This window comes from Epinephelus moara, chromosome 18 (assembly GCF_006386435.1).
Source record: "Epinephelus moara isolate mb chromosome 18, YSFRI_EMoa_1.0, whole genome shotgun sequence".
Classification (NCBI taxonomy): domain Eukaryota; kingdom Metazoa; phylum Chordata; class Actinopteri; order Perciformes; family Serranidae; genus Epinephelus; species Epinephelus moara.
The window spans coordinates 28980504-28998591 of NC_065523.1; the positions used below are offsets into that span (position 1 = coordinate 28980504).

Consider the following 18088-nt stretch of genomic DNA (forward strand, 5'->3'; position numbering starts at 1 on the left):
CTTATATAATTGAACTAGATGGCACTCAACTTGTGGTGTTCAAAGCGCTGTATATCTCAATGCCTCTTTCCAGAAATCATGACCAAGGGTCTCATTAGGCCCGTTTCCACTGCAGAAGTTCCTGGTACTATTTGGGGGGCAGGAACTTTACAGGAACGTCCTCTCGCTCGGCCCTCTCAACCGCCATGTCTCCATTGAGAGGACGGAGTAGGACAAAGGTTCCTGTAAAGTTACCGGGCTCTGGATGTGACGTAATCATTGGGCGACCATTTTGACCAGGGCGACGCGGCTATTTTGTCGCTTTCTGTTGACGTCACATCCCGTTTTGAGTATATGCAATCAGCACCAAGTAAACCCCAAGCCCCACCCAGGAGTTTTTCGGGGCCGTTCTGAGTACCTACTCCGAGGCAGGGACTTGTTTAGCCCCTGTAAAAGTTCAGGAACTCTGTCCTTCGGGGGTGGCTCCTGCGGTGGAGACACACACCAACGGCCCCGGCCCCGTAAAATTACCCCGAAGTTCCTGCAGTGGAAACGGGCCTATTTATAAACACTGCGTATGCACAAAACAAGACCTGAAAGAGGCGTACGCCACATCCCACGCAAAAGCTGTGATGTCTTAATACAGACTTGATGGGAGAAACTTTGACCCAGGCTGACCAATATTTTGGAGAAGGGATATTGGCGACGCAGATGGTGAGATGGAAGCCTGATTGTAGAAATTGTGTACAAGGTTCATTTCTGGCCTTTGTCCGTATGTACATTTCTAGTACGGATCCTACAAACTGTTTTATAAAGGAGACCCCTGGTTGCTCAAGATAATCCACAGACCTTGTTGTGAGCAGTTTCACGTGGGAACTATTTATTCCTACCGAATTATTCCTGCAAACTGTAGTTGTGTGCAACTGTACATCTACTCATGGACGAGGGGAAAGTGTTTGTGCAAGATGTCAACATTAATGGCGTCCTACTTGGGTGAGGTCTAACTTTATCTAGCTCAGTGGTGCTAGGTAAGCGTGATGATACAGTTGGTGGATGTAGTTCAGTAGAAAGATAGTTCCTACATGAAACTGCTCACAAGGTCTGTGGATTATCTTGAGTAACCGGGTCATGATTTCTGGAAAGAGACATTGCTGTTGAGTTTTTTAAATGTATCGTTTTGGCGGTTTGAGCACAACAAGCTGAGTTCCATCTTGTTCCATTATATTCAAGAGAAGGCAGACTCTTTTTATGTATATATGTATATATTTCTGGCTCTCTTCAATGGACAGGCAGTTTTGTGCAGCATTAGCAGGGATGCGGCCGCTGCGCTAGACTGTCGTGGTGAAGAGGAAGCTGAGCCGGAAGTTAAAGCTTTTGATTACTGGTCCCTCTATGTCCCAACCCTCACCTATGGTCATGAGTTCTGGGTACTGACCAAAAGAATGAGATTGTGGATACAAGCGGCCGAAATGAGTTTGCTCTAGAGAATGGCTGGGCTCAGCCTTAGAGACAGAGTGAGGAGCTCAGACATCTGGAGGGAGCTCAGACTAGAGCTGCTACCCCTAAGCATTGAAAGGAGCCAGTTGAGGTGGTTCGTGCATCTGATCAGGATGCCTCCTGTTAGAGGTTTTCCCACACATGTCTAACTGGTAGAAGGCCTTTGCTTGACCCAGAACCTGAACCTGAAGCGTTGCTGGGGAGCAGGACATCTAGAGTATTTTGCTCAGCCTGCTACCCCTGCGACCCAGCCCCAGATAAGCAGATGGAAATGGAAATGTTTTTCTTCAATAGGAAGACATGAAATGGGGGAGAGACAGGGGACAACATGCAGCAAAGGGCCATGGGTTGGACTTGAACCCGAGTTGCTGTGGAGGAGGCACATACTACCAGGTGAGCTTTGGGTGCCTCCAAGAAACAACTCAATAGCTGATATCTCACACTGCAACTAACACCTAAACAATCTAGACTGATAAACAACACAACGGGTAAGAGAAATAAAATATATAATTTGATTTAATTTCAAAATCCAGTCTTACCTCTTACTGATTTCCTGTATGTTTGCTGAGAGTACTTCAGGCCTGACACAATTTCCTTGTTGACCTGCAAAAAGCAACATGCATATCATATCCTGCTAAACAGCTCCCATGACAAAAATAGCTCCCTGCAGCTGCAGTAACATCATTGTATCTTTCCAACAGTCTGAGACAACAAAAAGAAAGGATTCCTGGGTGGGACTAACATCTGCCTCCCTCACCTTGAAGTTGATCTTTATTTTGTATTCGACGCCCTCCTTTAGAACAAATGGGTTCTTCTTGAAGCCGTCCAGGTCTCCTAGAAGACAAAACAACATGGGTGAAAAGAAAATTATTTAAGAGTTAAGACAGTTTGGAGCATGAAAGCATTTTAACACAGTCTTAAATTTATAAAACTAAGGGTTAATAAACACGTGTGGGACTTTATGATTAAGTTTTAACAACGAAAGAGGAATTACAGTTGTATTTTGAGTTTTAACACCCTGTAGTAATGATACTGACCACCAGGTGGCACAGTGGACCCAGCTCTCCTGCTCTGTTGTAGCTCAGTGTGACCACCAAGGGAGAGCAGGAGAGCCATCAGGAAATGGCTCATTAACCCACTTACACGGGAGTCATGTCATTACTAATTAGCGTGCTAATGACGCAGCAGGTAATTTGGTCTACACAAGAATGGGAGTGATTACTGTTCATAATTAATGTTACTATGAGCTAATTCTTTCAGTGTGTCTGCTCTCAGGAAAGACAGCTGTCTAAATGTGGGCTTCTGTTCATTCATGAATGAAAAAAATCTTTCAGATGTCGACTATCAATGATCTGTTTTCACTCTAAAAAGCTTTTAAGTTTGCCTCCATCCCAGCCTCACATAGAACAAAGTGCCCTGTCTGCTCTACTCACCCGTCAGGTCAAGGATCAGCGGGGCCGGAGCCGCATCACATACCAAAGTCATGCTCATCACCTGGATGTTGGGGGTGTTGGGATCTAAAACAGAAGGAAAGGTCACAGCATCCAAAATTATGATCATGAGTTTATAGCATTCGTGAGAAATGCTGAGAGAAAGAGAATCAAACTGTGAAAAAAGGGAAGTATCTCATCAACCCTGCCTTTGTCATTGTAATGGTTTTGTTTTCAAACATTTAGTGAGTAGGTATGATCTATTTTCACACAAATGGCCAATCACACATCTTACAAGTCATAACTAAACCCCAAAACAATTTTGTCAGCTGAAAACCATGTATATGGGTATTTAGTAGCGTTAATCTTGACATTTTGGTGCAAATTAATTGAATTCTACACATTTTGTTGTAAATATGCACAGCGACTGCCCTCTACTGGTTGAAACCCAGCCATGCAATTAAATTTTGCTATATCTGATCCGGAGGCGAGGGAGATGTAAGTGGCAGCTTTTTGTCCCTCATAGAAATACATATGTAGACACCACATTGCAGAAATACTTCAACACTGATGCCATATTGAACACGTAAGTAATTCAGTTTATGTAAGTCTAACACACACTCCTCTTTTGAGTGATTAGCAGCAAGTATAGCCTAAATATTCAGATTCTACTTGACTGGAGACAAAACTTTTTTTCTACACTAAATGGATCATAAACCCATGAAAATAAAAAGAACTCATTGCAATTAGATATAAACGTTGTGGTGCTTTTTAATGCAGAAAAAACCCACAGCTCCCCTGTTTACTTGCATTTGTTTACAGGCAAGTTTTGCTCTCTCCAATATGGCAGCGCCGTTGATGAGCGATCCAGTGGACAATGAGGCATCTATGTTTCTACATCTATGTTTCCCACTCCTCTGCAGCATTAAGGAGTGACTGGGTGTGTCTTAGAGTGGGCTTTTTCAGGAGGGGAGCTAAATGAGACAGGCACTAAAACAGAGTGTTTCAGACAGAGGGTGAATACAGGTGTTCCAGCACAACAGTACGAGGAAAATCAGGACTCAGCATTTTTTGCGCTTATGTGAACACTCCAAGAGAGCTCAGACCCCACTGAAGCGAACCGAACTCAGACCACCTCAGGAGTCAGGCTGAGTTTGGTTCGCTTCAAGTCTGCAGTGCAGTTCACTTAACCTGTGCACCGTGAACACAAAGCGCTCCAGCTTCACTTTGCTCTTTGCCACTGTACTTAGCCCTCTAGATCACGTGGCAAAACCACGCCAGCCTGTAACGTTTGCAAGGACGCAGGACGAGGAGTAGTTTGATCCACGGAAGATACTGCACGTCTCCAGATGTGGAATGTAGAATAGGAATGCTACAACAGTCTACAGCACAGAAATGCTGCTGTTTTCCTCCAATTTAAAGTTCATCTGAAGGCGAGGGGCTTCGTCACTGCTCTGCAGTGCTACGTCAAAGTAAAAACAAAACTATGCCAATATATAGTGTGAGAAAGAGGACTGACATCAGAGCTGAAGTTGACCAGAAAGAGACCCAAGTCCTCTTTCAAATTTTTTAGAAGTTATATCTGCATATGTTCTGTAAGAGTCTGAGTGTTACTTCAATCACTAACCTGCTGCAACCTTAACTTCCTTCCCCAGCAGTGCCTCCTTGTACTTGCGCAGGCTCTCATCCTCTGCGTCCAGCTGCTGGATCTCGTCTAAGCTCTTCTGGGCGGGAGGTCTGTAGTTGGGATTGGTATCCTCCTCTTCAGTGTCTACTTCACACACGTTCACCTGCTCTTGTGTGGGTTCCTGCTCTGCCATGGTGTGCTAATCAAAGCAAGAGAGTGACAGCAGAGAGGTTAGAGAACAGGAAAACAATGTAATAATGACAGACAGCAGGACTCCACACAGCAGACCACTTCCCCTTTTACTCTCTACTTTGCTTTAATGAAATCAGCAGCACATGGTTAGTAGACATCCCCCGCTGGAAGATTATTACAGATTACTTATCCAGAGGAAAACCTCAGTGAACTTTGACCTGGGGGGCTCTGGTAGTATAGAGAATCAGTTCATGTGGACAGAAACACCATAAATCACTTTGTTCCTCTTACTGTGTGTTTGCAGCTTATTAAGGATGCATAGTTTCATCAGCCCCACATCGCTATCAGCCAATATACGCCTCGCTGACTACCACTGGCCTATCTGCAGATAAGATTGCGTTCACTGATGGCAGCAGCTGATGTTCCTCTGTTGTGTTACATCAACTTTGTGCAGGCTAAAACGCAGGGCTTGAAACTAAAGGTATCACAGGGACAACAGAAAATGTGTGTGGGACAAACCATGGTCTTTCCCAGGACGCTGTTTGACGTAGTTGACTCACTAAAGGTAAATTGTAACGTCCTCATGATGTGTTCAAATGCAGTCTTGTAAAATGTAGTTTTTGGCGAGAAGGGGAATGTTTTCACAGCAATATAAAATAGATAACAGAAAGGGAATTATTATTCAGTAGGCTATATATAGTAAAAAAGCTTTTGAAGCGGTTATTTTTTAAAGTATTTTTCATGTGAAAGAAGGTTATATTAAAGGTTGTTTGATAAATGTGTACTAATTAATTTGTGTTCATTCAAAGGTAGTGTAATGAAGGACTGAATGACTTCAAAACAGCTCAGTTATTTCTTTTTACAGTGTAGATTTCTTTGTTTCCCTGGCAAAGGGGGAATAAATTACAACAAAAACATAATTAACAACAACAAAAGCAAAACATCGGTATCAGCCAAATCAGTATCAGCCTGGGATTCCACAATCAGTGCATCCCTATTTATCCTGGTATTTTCAGTGTGATTTGCTCAAGTTTGTTTCAGTGGAGCATAATGGAAATATAAAATCATTCTAAATACAGCAACAACAATTCTGTCCAGGCAGAGTGGAGTGACAAGGTTAAGGATGACAATCCAAAGTCAGACCTTGCTGTGAATAGTTTAGACCACTGACAGCAGGCTCACATGACGACATAAGATTCTTAAGTCAAATAAAGTGCTGACAACCAGCTCACATGGGTTACTTTATCATTACTTCTGGGAAAGAGACGAGGCAGTTTTATTGTGTTGTTGTCAGTGTATGTTTAGCCATAATCACACACGTGAGCACACAAAATGTACACACAAGCAGAGACGAGTGCCAGGACACGTAACCATCTGGCCCTCTTGGCTCTGGAACCGGTTTCTCCGGGGCTGCAGAGGTGACACACAGCAGAGACTGGTGGTCTTAAAGCTGATGATTATCGGAGCTCCAGGCTTCTCACTCACTTGTCTCTCCTCCTCCACAAACTGCTGTCAGACAGCAGAAAAACAGCAGTGCTAAAGTGGCCATCTACACCCAGCTGCACTGTCACACCAGTCACTGCTGATTAGAAGCGAGGACGCTGATCCTGAGCAGTGGAACGGCACAACACAGTGAGATCATCTTCGTTTTTGTGAGAACATAGAGGTGCTACAGAACCCATAAAATGCTCATAAAATGCAGTGGAGAAAAAAATTATCAATTAAACACATCTGGTGCACATATGCTGGGCACAGCTATACAGTGCTGATCAACATGTGCGAAAGCCGAGGGGCAGCTGGATGATGGTGCTCTCACAGCACTTGTTCTGTGTGGTATGTTCTTCTTGCAGTCCTCAGAGAACTGAGGACACACACACGGCGGTCTAAAGGTGTGTGAGCTGTTTTCATAGCCACTTACAAAATGCAATGTGGTTGTAGTTTTCATTTCCTGATTTGGGCAAAAATCAATGCAGCCATAAATATGTAATTAGGAGGACTCATCGTTGAGTCAAGCAACGAGCTGTGGTGTCAGTCACATTAAGGTCACTTATTATTCTGTACAGTATACTTTTCGTGGCACATGATAACATTCCTCCAAGTCAACAGGCAACTACGCCCACAAACTTCTCATCCTGAACGTTTTCGACATTTACATGTTGAAAGAACCCAACTTCCTGTTTGACTGAGGTCAACCAAGCAGCAGGAACCCAAGCTACTGTGGTGGAGGATTTGTCGCTCTGAAAAAATCAGTCTGTATCCTGAAGTTGTGTTAAAGGGCTTAAACAGACCCAAGAAGATAAATACTTAAATGTCAATGATGTGAACAAATCTGTGTACAGAACAACCAGCTGCCCTAAAGTGAAAGAGGAAGACATAACCTGATAAACAAACTGCTTCTCCATTTACGTCTAATCAAATTAAACTACTTCTTCTTAGTGTAAATAATCCTTAAACGTGTGCTGGCTCACTTTCGATTACTGTTGCAAATTAAGTCTTATCGTGTGAGTAAAAGATCATAAATCACTACGGCGACCCAACAAATCAGACAAATGCAAACACAGGCACCACATGCTGAACACAGGTGGATCCTCTCTGTACAAGTAACACCCCAACACACTATAATCAGAAGAACACCACTAAATCACACACCCGCAAACAGACATGTAACAATAAAAGAAACTGGTTTGTTGCTCCGCCCACCGATCGAACGCCCTTCTCTGTTCTATTGTGTCTGCCATATACAGCTGGGTGTTAGCCAAGCAGGAACTGAGAACACAGCATCGTTTTTCCAAATGGGGCCTCTGTGCCCTCATAAAAGCACAAATTCCTTTTCTGCCAATCGTCAGTCAGCTGTGCGTGAGTGTTCCTGGTCGTATGGAATGAATGAGAGGCTCCTTGTTGTAAAGAGAGAGGCAGGAAAGCAAGAGCAGATAACACAGTGATGCCGTCATATCATTCTTGAAGTATCAAGGAACAGGTTGTTTTTCTCACTTCCTCTACTCTCCTGCAGTACGCTGCACTGTGACTGCACGTACCAAGCTGTCACACAGGAGGAAGTGCTGGGGCTTATTAGACATACGTTAAGTAGAGACTAGAGAGCTGCACTATACAGACTTGTAGAGTCCACAGAGACATTCAAGAGGCTTCTGTTATAATGAAAAGCTATGCAGGGCAAAGCTGCAGGACATAAAAGGGAAACTCCACATGTCGCAGTCTGATTGTTTTAAACAGTCCACTGTGAGACTGAAAATGTTACAGGTAAAATGCTAAATTGTTGGCTGCCTAATATCAGGAAAGAACTGCCTCCGCTCTAACAGATTTCTGTGGGGAGGAGGGTTCAATTCTCCCTAACCTATCACTACAGACCGACATAACTGTCTGAGACCAACATCACTTTAAGTCAACACCCATGCCATCATACTGGTTTTTCCAGGGTTTTAAGAGAGGAGCGGAGCAAAGCACAACGAACTACGATGTAGGGCAATGTTGAAGAAGACAAGTCTATTTGGAACAGCCTCCAAAGCAGCATCTATCTTGGCTAGCAGTCGCCATGGTTATTAATCCTCACTGGTTCTGGTGCACAGCTTGACAACAGCTAACAATGGTGTTAGTCACTGAATCGATTGCTTTTTAATCAAGAAATAACTGTTTCAAGTCACAATGCCAGACCAATCAGTAACTCTGTGGAGTGGGCAGATTCAGCTTCTTATCTATGAATATTTGGTCATTTCTAAGTAGTCTATGATGGTAAAGTGAAATTTTTCGTGTTTTGGGCAGTTGGTCTTGAGCTCTGAGAAACTGTGATGAACATCAGTTAATCAAGAAAAATAACCATCAGATTAATCACTAATAAAAATAATCATAAGCTGCAGCACAGCTGAGTAAGTCTTTTTTTTTAGTGTTGTCACGATACCAAAATCTTTGTTTTGGTACCAATACCAATATGAATTTCGATACTCTTCGGTACTTTTCCTAAGGAAAAGTCTTTTTGGATACAAACCTTTAGAACAATAAATAGTAGGGGTGTAACGGTACCAAAAAAATCATGGTTCGGTCAGTACCTCGGTACGGACGTCACGGTTTGGTAACTCAAATGTTCCACCAAGATTGTGTTGTCTCGTGTTGTCTCCCTTTGCGAGGCAGACTTTCTCTTGTCTTTTTTCACATGCGCCAGCTGCGAATGTTGATACAGGTGTTGTCATACACACCACATGTGCAATCTGTGCTCCAATAGGAACAAGAAAGGCGTTTGTGTGCATAATTGAGTAAAATAAATTAACTAAATTAATGAATTGAATCAATTTCAAAGTACCGGTATTTTCCAAATGCAGTATAGTACCGTTTGGAATACTCTAGTACCGCGGTACTATTTTAGTACCGGTATACCGTGCAACACTACACTCTTTATTCCTAAACCTTTTTTAGTCATCTTGCTTTCATCAAGTCTCTGATATGAATCACTCTTCCTCTCACGGTGTGTTGAGGAGGGGTTATGCGGCATGTATAAACAATCATTTTGCCAACTTTAGACTTTATTCAGGTTCCCTACAACGTCAGATATGTTAAAGACTTTTTTAAAATGTGAAATGTGGTTTTCAGCAGGTTTCAATGTAAGACAATTTTTATAATAACTAAAATTCAAGAAAAAAAACCTGAGGTTTTATGAGCTGGGGTTGGGGACAGATTTGCCATGTTTGTTGTAACATAAAACATGACTTTTCTGGGAGATACACATTGTTTCATAGCAGATTTTCTTGGCAATTATGTGTTTCTTACTCTGCACTGATTCACACTGGAACAAGTTTGAATTTTTTTTTTTTGCACAAAATACACAGAGGCTCGTATGCACTGCCTTGAGTCGGTTCAAGCCATGCAGCGAAAACTTGGTTGAATAGAAAGTTTCCACTGAATTTGCATACAGTGACAGCGAGCTAGCAGATGGTGGATCCTCTAATCTGAGCCTCAAAGCCGGAAATAAAAAGTGAGTGTTACTGTTCAGCTATCCTGAACAACGGGAGGTTAATGCGAAAGGCTTTTGATAAATTATAAAAAAAGATGTTACCAATTATTTGCATTTTACAATGCAACATCAGAAAAGAAGATACATAAAAATCCTACTTCCCTGTCTTAGCATGTTTAAGACTTTTAAAAGATTGATTTAAGACATCTTAATTCCAATTAAGGCCTTTTTTTAAATTAATGAATTCAATGCAAAGACTTGTTAAGGATCCTTGGGAACCCTGGTATTTTATGATGGCAAAGTTCTTGTACAGCTACTAATGTTTAGACAGCATTTGAGAATTTGTGTGCTTTTTTGCATATAGTTTTTTGCAGAGAAAAAAAATTTAATAAAATATTTTGAGGACAAAGTGGGTAATAGTGATACTGGAGAATCAGAAATATGAGGACCAAAATAAATGCAGAAGTTGCAAAACGACAGCACATTTTATGAGGCAATTTAAATGGAATTTAAAGAGTTACACTGTGTTGACTCATGCTGCATAATGGTGCTTTTTACAGTGGAGCTACAGTATAGCATTGCTTAGTGTGCATGACCCCGTGCAGCTTCCTTGCAGAATTTCACTGTCAACATCGGTTACCAACATAAGCACTAGCAAATTAAGAAGAATTTGTTTTTAAGAATATTATGCAATGTCTGCACACAGCCACATCAGTCAGAAATGCTATCTTGAGTATGAAACTGTTGGATGGGCAAATTAAAGGCCCATGCATGCACTGTGTAAAACGGATTAGTTTAAACAATATTGACATCACCACCCTCATAATGATGCACATTCTTTCTGGTTGATTCTTCTTAAACAATGCATGCTGTGGCAAACTGGCTACATACTAATCCAAGAGGAAAAGGCCCTGTCATTGTTCAGCCTGCTGGGAGACAACACACAGGTCATGAGATCATGCAAACAAACACTGGACGTGGCGTTGAACCTCTCCACCTCAGTGTCCTAACCTTCACCTGCACAGTCCTGCATGCAGCTCTCTCCTATAGGAGGGTAATCTGTTAACTTGACAGGGCCAAGCAGAGAAGTTTTACAAACACTTCAGGCTTGGCAGCGGCTTAGGCCTGTTCCTTAGCAACACCACTGAGCAGTGAGATTATAGAAAGTGGGATTAACGCTAACGAGGCATTCAGGGACAGGAGTAGAAAGTGTTTGGAGGTGTCAGCGGTGCCGCATCAATAAGATTCTCTTTGACAGGAGTCATTACTGTCATCAAATGTTACTGAAGATAATTGATGGAGGGATTGCTCAGGGAATCCCTGTGGGATGATTCAGGCTTTCAGAGGTGTGTGTGTGTGTGTGTGTGTGTGTGTGTGTGTGTGTGTGTGTGTGTGTGTAGGGGCGTGACTGTCCTCTAAGGGACCATCCATCTGCATCAGTGTAGAAGTGGGTTATACAATGGCCACTTGTATATCAAGTAGTCACTGCGGGTTAACGTTGTATTCATGAGGAACTATTTTTCTTGCATGCCTTCATCGTGGATGGAGAATCCAAAAAAGACAAACCTTTTCTGTGAATTGAAATAAACGGGGATCATGTTTAACAACAGCTAAACTATGTCAGAACAACCTATCACAAACTCTCACACAACTCATGCAGTACAATCCAGGTCTCATTTATCCAGTCGTATGCTCAGAATTCCTAAACATATGCATTTATGCTAAAACGTTAAAACAGAAAACACTTCTGCCTATGAGAACTGAGTGTGCCTGGGCATGTGCATGCATATGAGCTCCACTTCAGCAGAGTTCAAACTCATGCATTTGCCCAGGCACGCTTTTCAGCCGTGCATGAGACTGTTTGTAATGTTTTAAATCTGAACGTTTTTGCAAAAATGCATGTGTTTGGGAAATACCGAGCCAACGACTGGATAAATGAGACCTGGATTATACTGCACAAGCTGTTTGAGAGTTTGTAAACATATATTTGAATAGTTTTGGTGTTGTTGTGAAACGCAGACCCTGTTTGATTCAATTCATGAAGAATGAATTCCTTCATGAATTCAGCGCAACACAGGGTGACTAAATGATATACAAAAGGTCATTTTACAGGTGAAGTATTCCTTTAACTGATGAAATATTCTGACTCCTATACATAGACTTTTCCAACTAAGCGAAATGAAAATACTGAATATTAGTGTACTGTTAGTTAACTAGTTGGTCATCTTTAGCTGACTCAGTTCCTTCAATTCCTTTTGATTGTCATTGTAAATAAATACAACAAAATTTAAGGCACAAAATAAAACCGAACTCATTATAAAATAACATACGCACATTTACACACACACACAAGCAGTGCCAACATCTGCCGTGAACATAAAATAAGTTAAGATTTTTGCACATAAATAAAGTAAATGAATAAAGTTATTGCACATGATGTAAGTATAAATATTGAATAATACTGGCTGTGTGATTTCAGTGCAGCGTTCAATGTAGTAACAGCTTTGGGGTTAAAACTATTCAACATTCTGCTGTTGCATGTTTGAATTGTCCGATAACGTCTGCCTGAGGGCAGAAGGTCAAACAGATGGTGGGCAGGATGAGATGAGTCCTTCGGGATGTTTGTTGTTTTCTGGAGGCAGTGTTGTTCAGACAAATCAGCTCTAAGTCATCAGTCATCTGTGATCAATGACGCATCACATCTGATCTTCAACAAGTGCGAGATGTGAGAGATCTTCAGCTAACTACACTGATTAACAAAATACTGGAGAAATAATTTCACAAAAGAGTAACTACTTGTTTGACTGACAATCATCCACAAAGTCATCATTTCACTTCATTGTCATTGTATGACTATTGTTTGATGTAATCTTATGGGCTCTCTCTGATGCTATTGATCATACAGTGAATGTTCCTGGTCAGGCTCTTCACAGGGAGGAACACATGGAGGACTAACAGTGTGGCAAAGGTGATAACGCAGCAGGCATACGGCAGCCAGACATCAGAAAAACATGAAACCTAACAGGAACTTTGTAGTTGGTGCACAATAGAGCCTCCTTGATTGATAATTTGAGAAGTACAAGTCTAACAGCTGATGATTAATACTCTGATTTACTGCACACTTTTACCTGAGAGATAGCAACATATGAAAATTGCTTTACTAAAAGTAGGCTAACTGAGAACTGGCAGGCTTTGTGAAGTGACATTTAGATTGTGCTTCGACTCCCTACTGATGATGTCAGTCACAGATCTATGGCTGCTTTGATCTCTGGCCTCTGTCAGTCTCTTTCATGCAACACTCAGTCTGCCAGAGACCTTTGCATTCGTCCCTTTTATCCACACCGCTTCTCCACACTTCAATGTACCCTTATCACGAAGCTTTGATAAAAGCTGATCAACTAAAGGTGAAACACACACTCACACTCTGTTTTTCTTCAAAGAATAATTGATTCAAATCAACTGATCCTCCTCAAGTTGCTGTGAAAAGCGGATTCTGCAACAGTTATGCAACTGGAGCTGTTGAAATCGGTACATCCCTTCAGCAAATGCATCAACTCATATGTAGAGATATTCTGTTTTTTTTTCTTCCAGATACTGATTCCTATCCCTAAATCTGCATACTGGCTGATACCAAGTAATGATCTGATATCACTAAGCTGATTTTTTTGTACTTCTAACCCTGTAAAAATGTGAAAAGATTGCAGTCATTGTTGCTGAAGTTAAACCCTTTGTAAAACATGAACAACTGCATACATGATGTGTCCTTTAATGGCTTATAAGATCGCTGGTGTTGATATAGGCAACACTAGTGCCACTCCTTGAAACTAAAGCCATGTACACTGCACACACTGCCTTGTCACTAGTGGAATCAATCATCAGTCACTGCGTGCTACTTTGAATTCATGAAGAAAACTATTTTTCTCACATGCCTCATCATTGAATGGAGAATCCAAAAAAGGGAACCTGTTTTTTAGGAATGGAAATAAATGGGGATCACATTTAACAACAGCTAAACTATATCAAAACAACCTTCGTGGCGTAAAAGACTAACATAAGGCTGACATTTTGCTAACAGCCAACGTGACACCGGAACTCAATTCTTCTCTGCCTCTTTAAAACAGTAGTTGCCACTAGTTGCACAGCTCAACTCACTGTGTAGGCGAACGCTTCAGAGGGGCAAAGAAGAATCGATTTCACCACTGTTTTATCCCGGTGTGAAACCAGTTCATTAATAAATTACGTGCTGTCAGTGCTGTGCATCTACTCACATACTCACTGGTACCTGATTCAGTATTTTAGGCAGTATCTGAGGCATTCCTGATACTGGTAACGGTATCGGAACAACTCTACTCAAATGTAATTCGTGAAATAAAATATTTTTCATGCACACAATTTAATAGAATTGGATGTATATCAACCTATAGTCCTTTAAAATCAATTTCAGTTGGAAAAGCAGCACTGGTAGCTTTTAAAAAATGTTTCCGCACCATCACATTAGTTTTGTTTTAGGTTTAAAGAGACAAAGCAAATAGCACATCAGCTGCAAATAGTGGAGCTGTGATTAGGTTTGCAACTGCATGTGAATTTCAAGGTATAACTGTCTCAGAAATATGAAGATATACTGTACTACACAATTATTATCAGTGACAATGACCCTTAAAGAAACATCAGAGCCTTTATTATAATTGAAACTCGAAACCATGTTTTTAAAAAGGAAGTATGTGTAAAAAGTACGATTGGAAGTCGAGGAGGAAATGTACACCGTATGATAACTGTCAATGGTCATACCATGGTATACCGCTGCAACCCTAGTTGTGATAGCACATGATGTAATCGACAGATATTGTGTATCTGGACACCATTAAGCATTTATACTACTAGTTGCTGGCTACACAGCAGTAGTAGCGTTTCTGGTTCAAGACAGGGTGGCTTGCATGTCAGCCTAGCATCTGGCCTTTTTTGTCTGCCAAGAAATGACTGCAAACTTCCTTTTTCAGGCGAGATGATTCATATCCTTTTGAGCGCCTTAACCACAGAGTGTGAGTCTGAAGCGCGGCTCATCTTCTTAACGTTCCACCTGTGAAGCTAAACTCAACCTAATAATTTTAAAATATGTTGTAATGATATTAATGCAAAAAGGGCATGGGATAGGTGATAATATGCCAGTAGATAAATCAAGCTGGGTGCTAACAAGTTGAGGATGAAGTGCAACTCATACCGAAGTTTTGAGGAAGTGTTGCACACTGGCAGAGCTGATGCAACGCAGAGAAACTAAACTTCGACAGAAGAAGAGAAGGGGTAAGAATAAAACTGGTGAAAATTAGAGAAGCAACAGGCTGGAAAATTTATGAGCTTGTGGTTATTAATAAAGTGAAAAGATATCGGCCCAAGAGCCTTCTAACAACCAAGATAAGGTTTGCAGGATGTCTATCACAGAAACCTCTATATCAGTAAGGAAGACTAATCTGATGACAAAGAAAATGAGCCACAGAGAGAGGTGGCTGTGAGAGAAAGAGAAACAAAACATGACTCTATCCCAGGAAGAACCAGAACAAATAGGAAGCTTTAAAAATAGCTGGTGAGAAATCCCTGCGTGCAGCAGCAGGAAGCTGCCAGTGAATGGGATAGCCAAGGTGCCAGCTGAAAGGTCAGGGCTTATTCCCAGATTCGGGTCTGCCTCTCTGGGCAACGGCCTCTACAGAGCTGACGGACACTTCACAATGCAGAATTACAGTTGCATGATCCTTCAAGGGTGGCAACAACCTGATATTGCAGAGGGTACAAGCATGCAAGCTTCTTCTAGCACTGAAGCCCACTATTTCTGAGAGGATGTGCTCCTGAGGCTGAAGGAGGCGCACACAATGTGAGAGAGAGAGGCTGATTATTATGAGCTCACACTGGTCTGTGTGTGGGGGGGGGGCTGGCTTATATCCCTACACCTATTCCCCGGTGACACTAAGCTAAAACAGAAGAGGCCACTAACATGATTCGTCATAGTTGGCTCAGAGAGTTCACTAACATTGCACAATGAGGAGAAAAACATGCATTTGGAAAAGACTTAAGTGTACCGGCGCCCCAAATACTTGAAAATAAAGAGACAAAGCAAAGCAACTGTAGCATTACTGAAGCTGTAACAAGCAGATATGTAGAGTTTTGATGCTTCAGCACCCTAGACAGGATGTACACACCTTAACTTTCTAAAAATGAGCTAATATGGGAAACATTTTATGGTTCAGGCCCGCAGCTGTGACCCTTGTACTCCTTACTCGGAGCTGCTTGAACATGTAGAAAGCTTATACTTATGTCAGAGAAATACCTACAGTGAAAATGCCTCATGCTGATTCATATATAGCTAATTCTTCCTCCTTGGGCCTACTCAAGATCAACCAGGTCAAACCAGAAAAACAATAACCGCAAAATGAGACATCCGGTCCCCACTGCAAGGCTGCAAATTCTCAGGTTGAGATGAGGGAAATGAAAAAGCTGTGACAGAAATGTGTCATCTCAAAGTTATCCAAGTCCTACTAAGAGGAAAAAAATCCCTGAAGGCCATTTAGTTTATCACCCACATGAGAGGAAAAGGGAGGATTCACGGTCTGCATGATGTCTTTGAGAAATCACGTATCAGCCATTCAGCTGAGCACACAGCTTAACTTACACACAAAAGTACATTAAGGGGACTGTCACTTGAGGCACATTTGATCCTAGCAGGTGTAATCTATGTGCACTTGACTATGGAAGCCTTTGAAACGCCAAAATGGTGGCTGGGTTAAGGTGTGTGCCCTCAAGGCCAATTCAAATTAAAAGAAGTTAGTTTCAGGAAGTGGCAGAAAACTATCCTCATGTGCCTCATGACAAGCGAGTCATTTTAAAGTAGACTAAATTATTCTCCCCAGTCAACTTCTCATCCACCAGTCAATGCATCCATTCATTGTGTGAATTACTGTTAACACATAAATGCAGTGGATAATTGTTACCTAACAGCCAACACAGGCAGCTCAGGTCAGGCTCAACACCCGGAAATGAACAACTATGCCTGCTCCTACACTCCTCACTACCGCCGAACAACTTTTAATGGCTTAGCAATTAATCAAACGATTGAGAGTTTACTAAACCACTACTACGACGATAATACGATATATACATTAATTAAAAAGGCACAGCCCTGAGTGCAGGAAGTTGTCTTTGGTAAACAAATTTCCCCTTTCACAAACTCACGCTCACGGGTAACCGTCAACTTGGAACACATCCTTTTTAAGTGCCCAAAAACTTGCTAACTCCGCCAAAGCACCTCAGAAGTGAACGTTTACCGGTTTAACGGGTTATTAGAGGAGTTTATCGAGTGTTTGGTCAACTCTTACCGTTATACCGCCGGTAGGCTGGGACAGTCTCCTGTGAATGGTGCTGAGAGAGAGTGAAGTGAAGCGGCGGAGGAAAATCTGAGCCAACGGTCGCTAACCGGGGTGACGACTTCCGGTACGGCCCCTTCAAAATAAAAGCAGTGATTAAAGTCAATCCACTCAAAATGATGTGTTTCAATGACTTGACATTTAGCACATTGACATTTACTTACGTGCGTTTACTTCAGTACAGTTGTGTAATTCTTTACTTGATTATTTCAATGTCGTGCTATGTTTATTTTATTTGATAGTTCTACATTTCAGGGAGAAATATTGTCATTTTACTGCACTATATTTATGTACATTTTTAATCTATTTATGGTTACTTTGGGGACTTTACAGATCAAAATTTTAAACACAAAACAATTTCATAAAAGCTTATTATTATTATTATCATTAAGCTTAGCTACAGGCAAGGGCGGATCATGAAACTATGGGCCCCTGGGTACAGATATGGTCATTTTGTGTCTCTTGTGAGTCATTTTGTGTCACTTTAAGGTCATTTTGTGTCTTCTTGAGGTTGTTTTCTGTCTGTGGTCGTTTTGTGTTGCTTTAAGGTCATTTCGTGTCTTCTTGAGGTTGTTTCATGTCTCTTTGAAGTTGTTTTGTGTTGCTTAAAGATCATTTTGTGTCTTTTTTTAGTGGTTTTGTGTGTCTTTATATTTCTTTGCCCCTTTTGTGGTAAATTTGTGTCTCCTAGCTGTTCCCATGCATGTCCTTTCTGTGGTGTAAAAGGCTCGACCACCTCTCCTACAGAGGAGTCAGAAGCACATAGTTTGTGGTGGGTTTTGTCAGGATTTGTTTTTCTGTTTTGTGTCTTAGTGGTAATTTTGTGTCCCTTGTAAATATACTGTCTCTTTGAGGTCATTTTGTGTCTTTTGTGGGTTTTTCTGTGTCTCTTTGTAGTCATTTTGGGTCTTAATTGGTCATTTTGTGTCTCTTCATGGTTGTTTGCCCCTTAAATTTGTGCCTCTTGGCTGTTCCCTTGCATCTCTTTCTGAGG

General features: G+C 41.5%; 1 protein-coding gene across 1 annotated transcript; it reads right to left on the reverse strand.

Moving 5' to 3' along the window:
* Window positions 1–1928: 1928 nt before the first annotated feature.
* On the reverse strand, window positions 1929–17170 carry arhgdia (Rho GDP dissociation inhibitor (GDI) alpha). The gene is made up of 5 exons (XM_050069421.1): window positions 17047–17170; window positions 4534–4732; window positions 2910–2993; window positions 2234–2310; window positions 1929–2079 (listed from the first exon to the last, which is right to left on the reverse strand). Exons 2-5 carry the CDS (start codon window positions 4724–4726, stop codon window positions 1999–2001), a joined length of 435 nt encoding a protein of 144 aa, XP_049925378.1. The 5' UTR covers window positions 4727–4732; window positions 17047–17170; the 3' UTR covers window positions 1929–1998.
* Window positions 17171–18088: the final 918 nt, after the last annotated feature.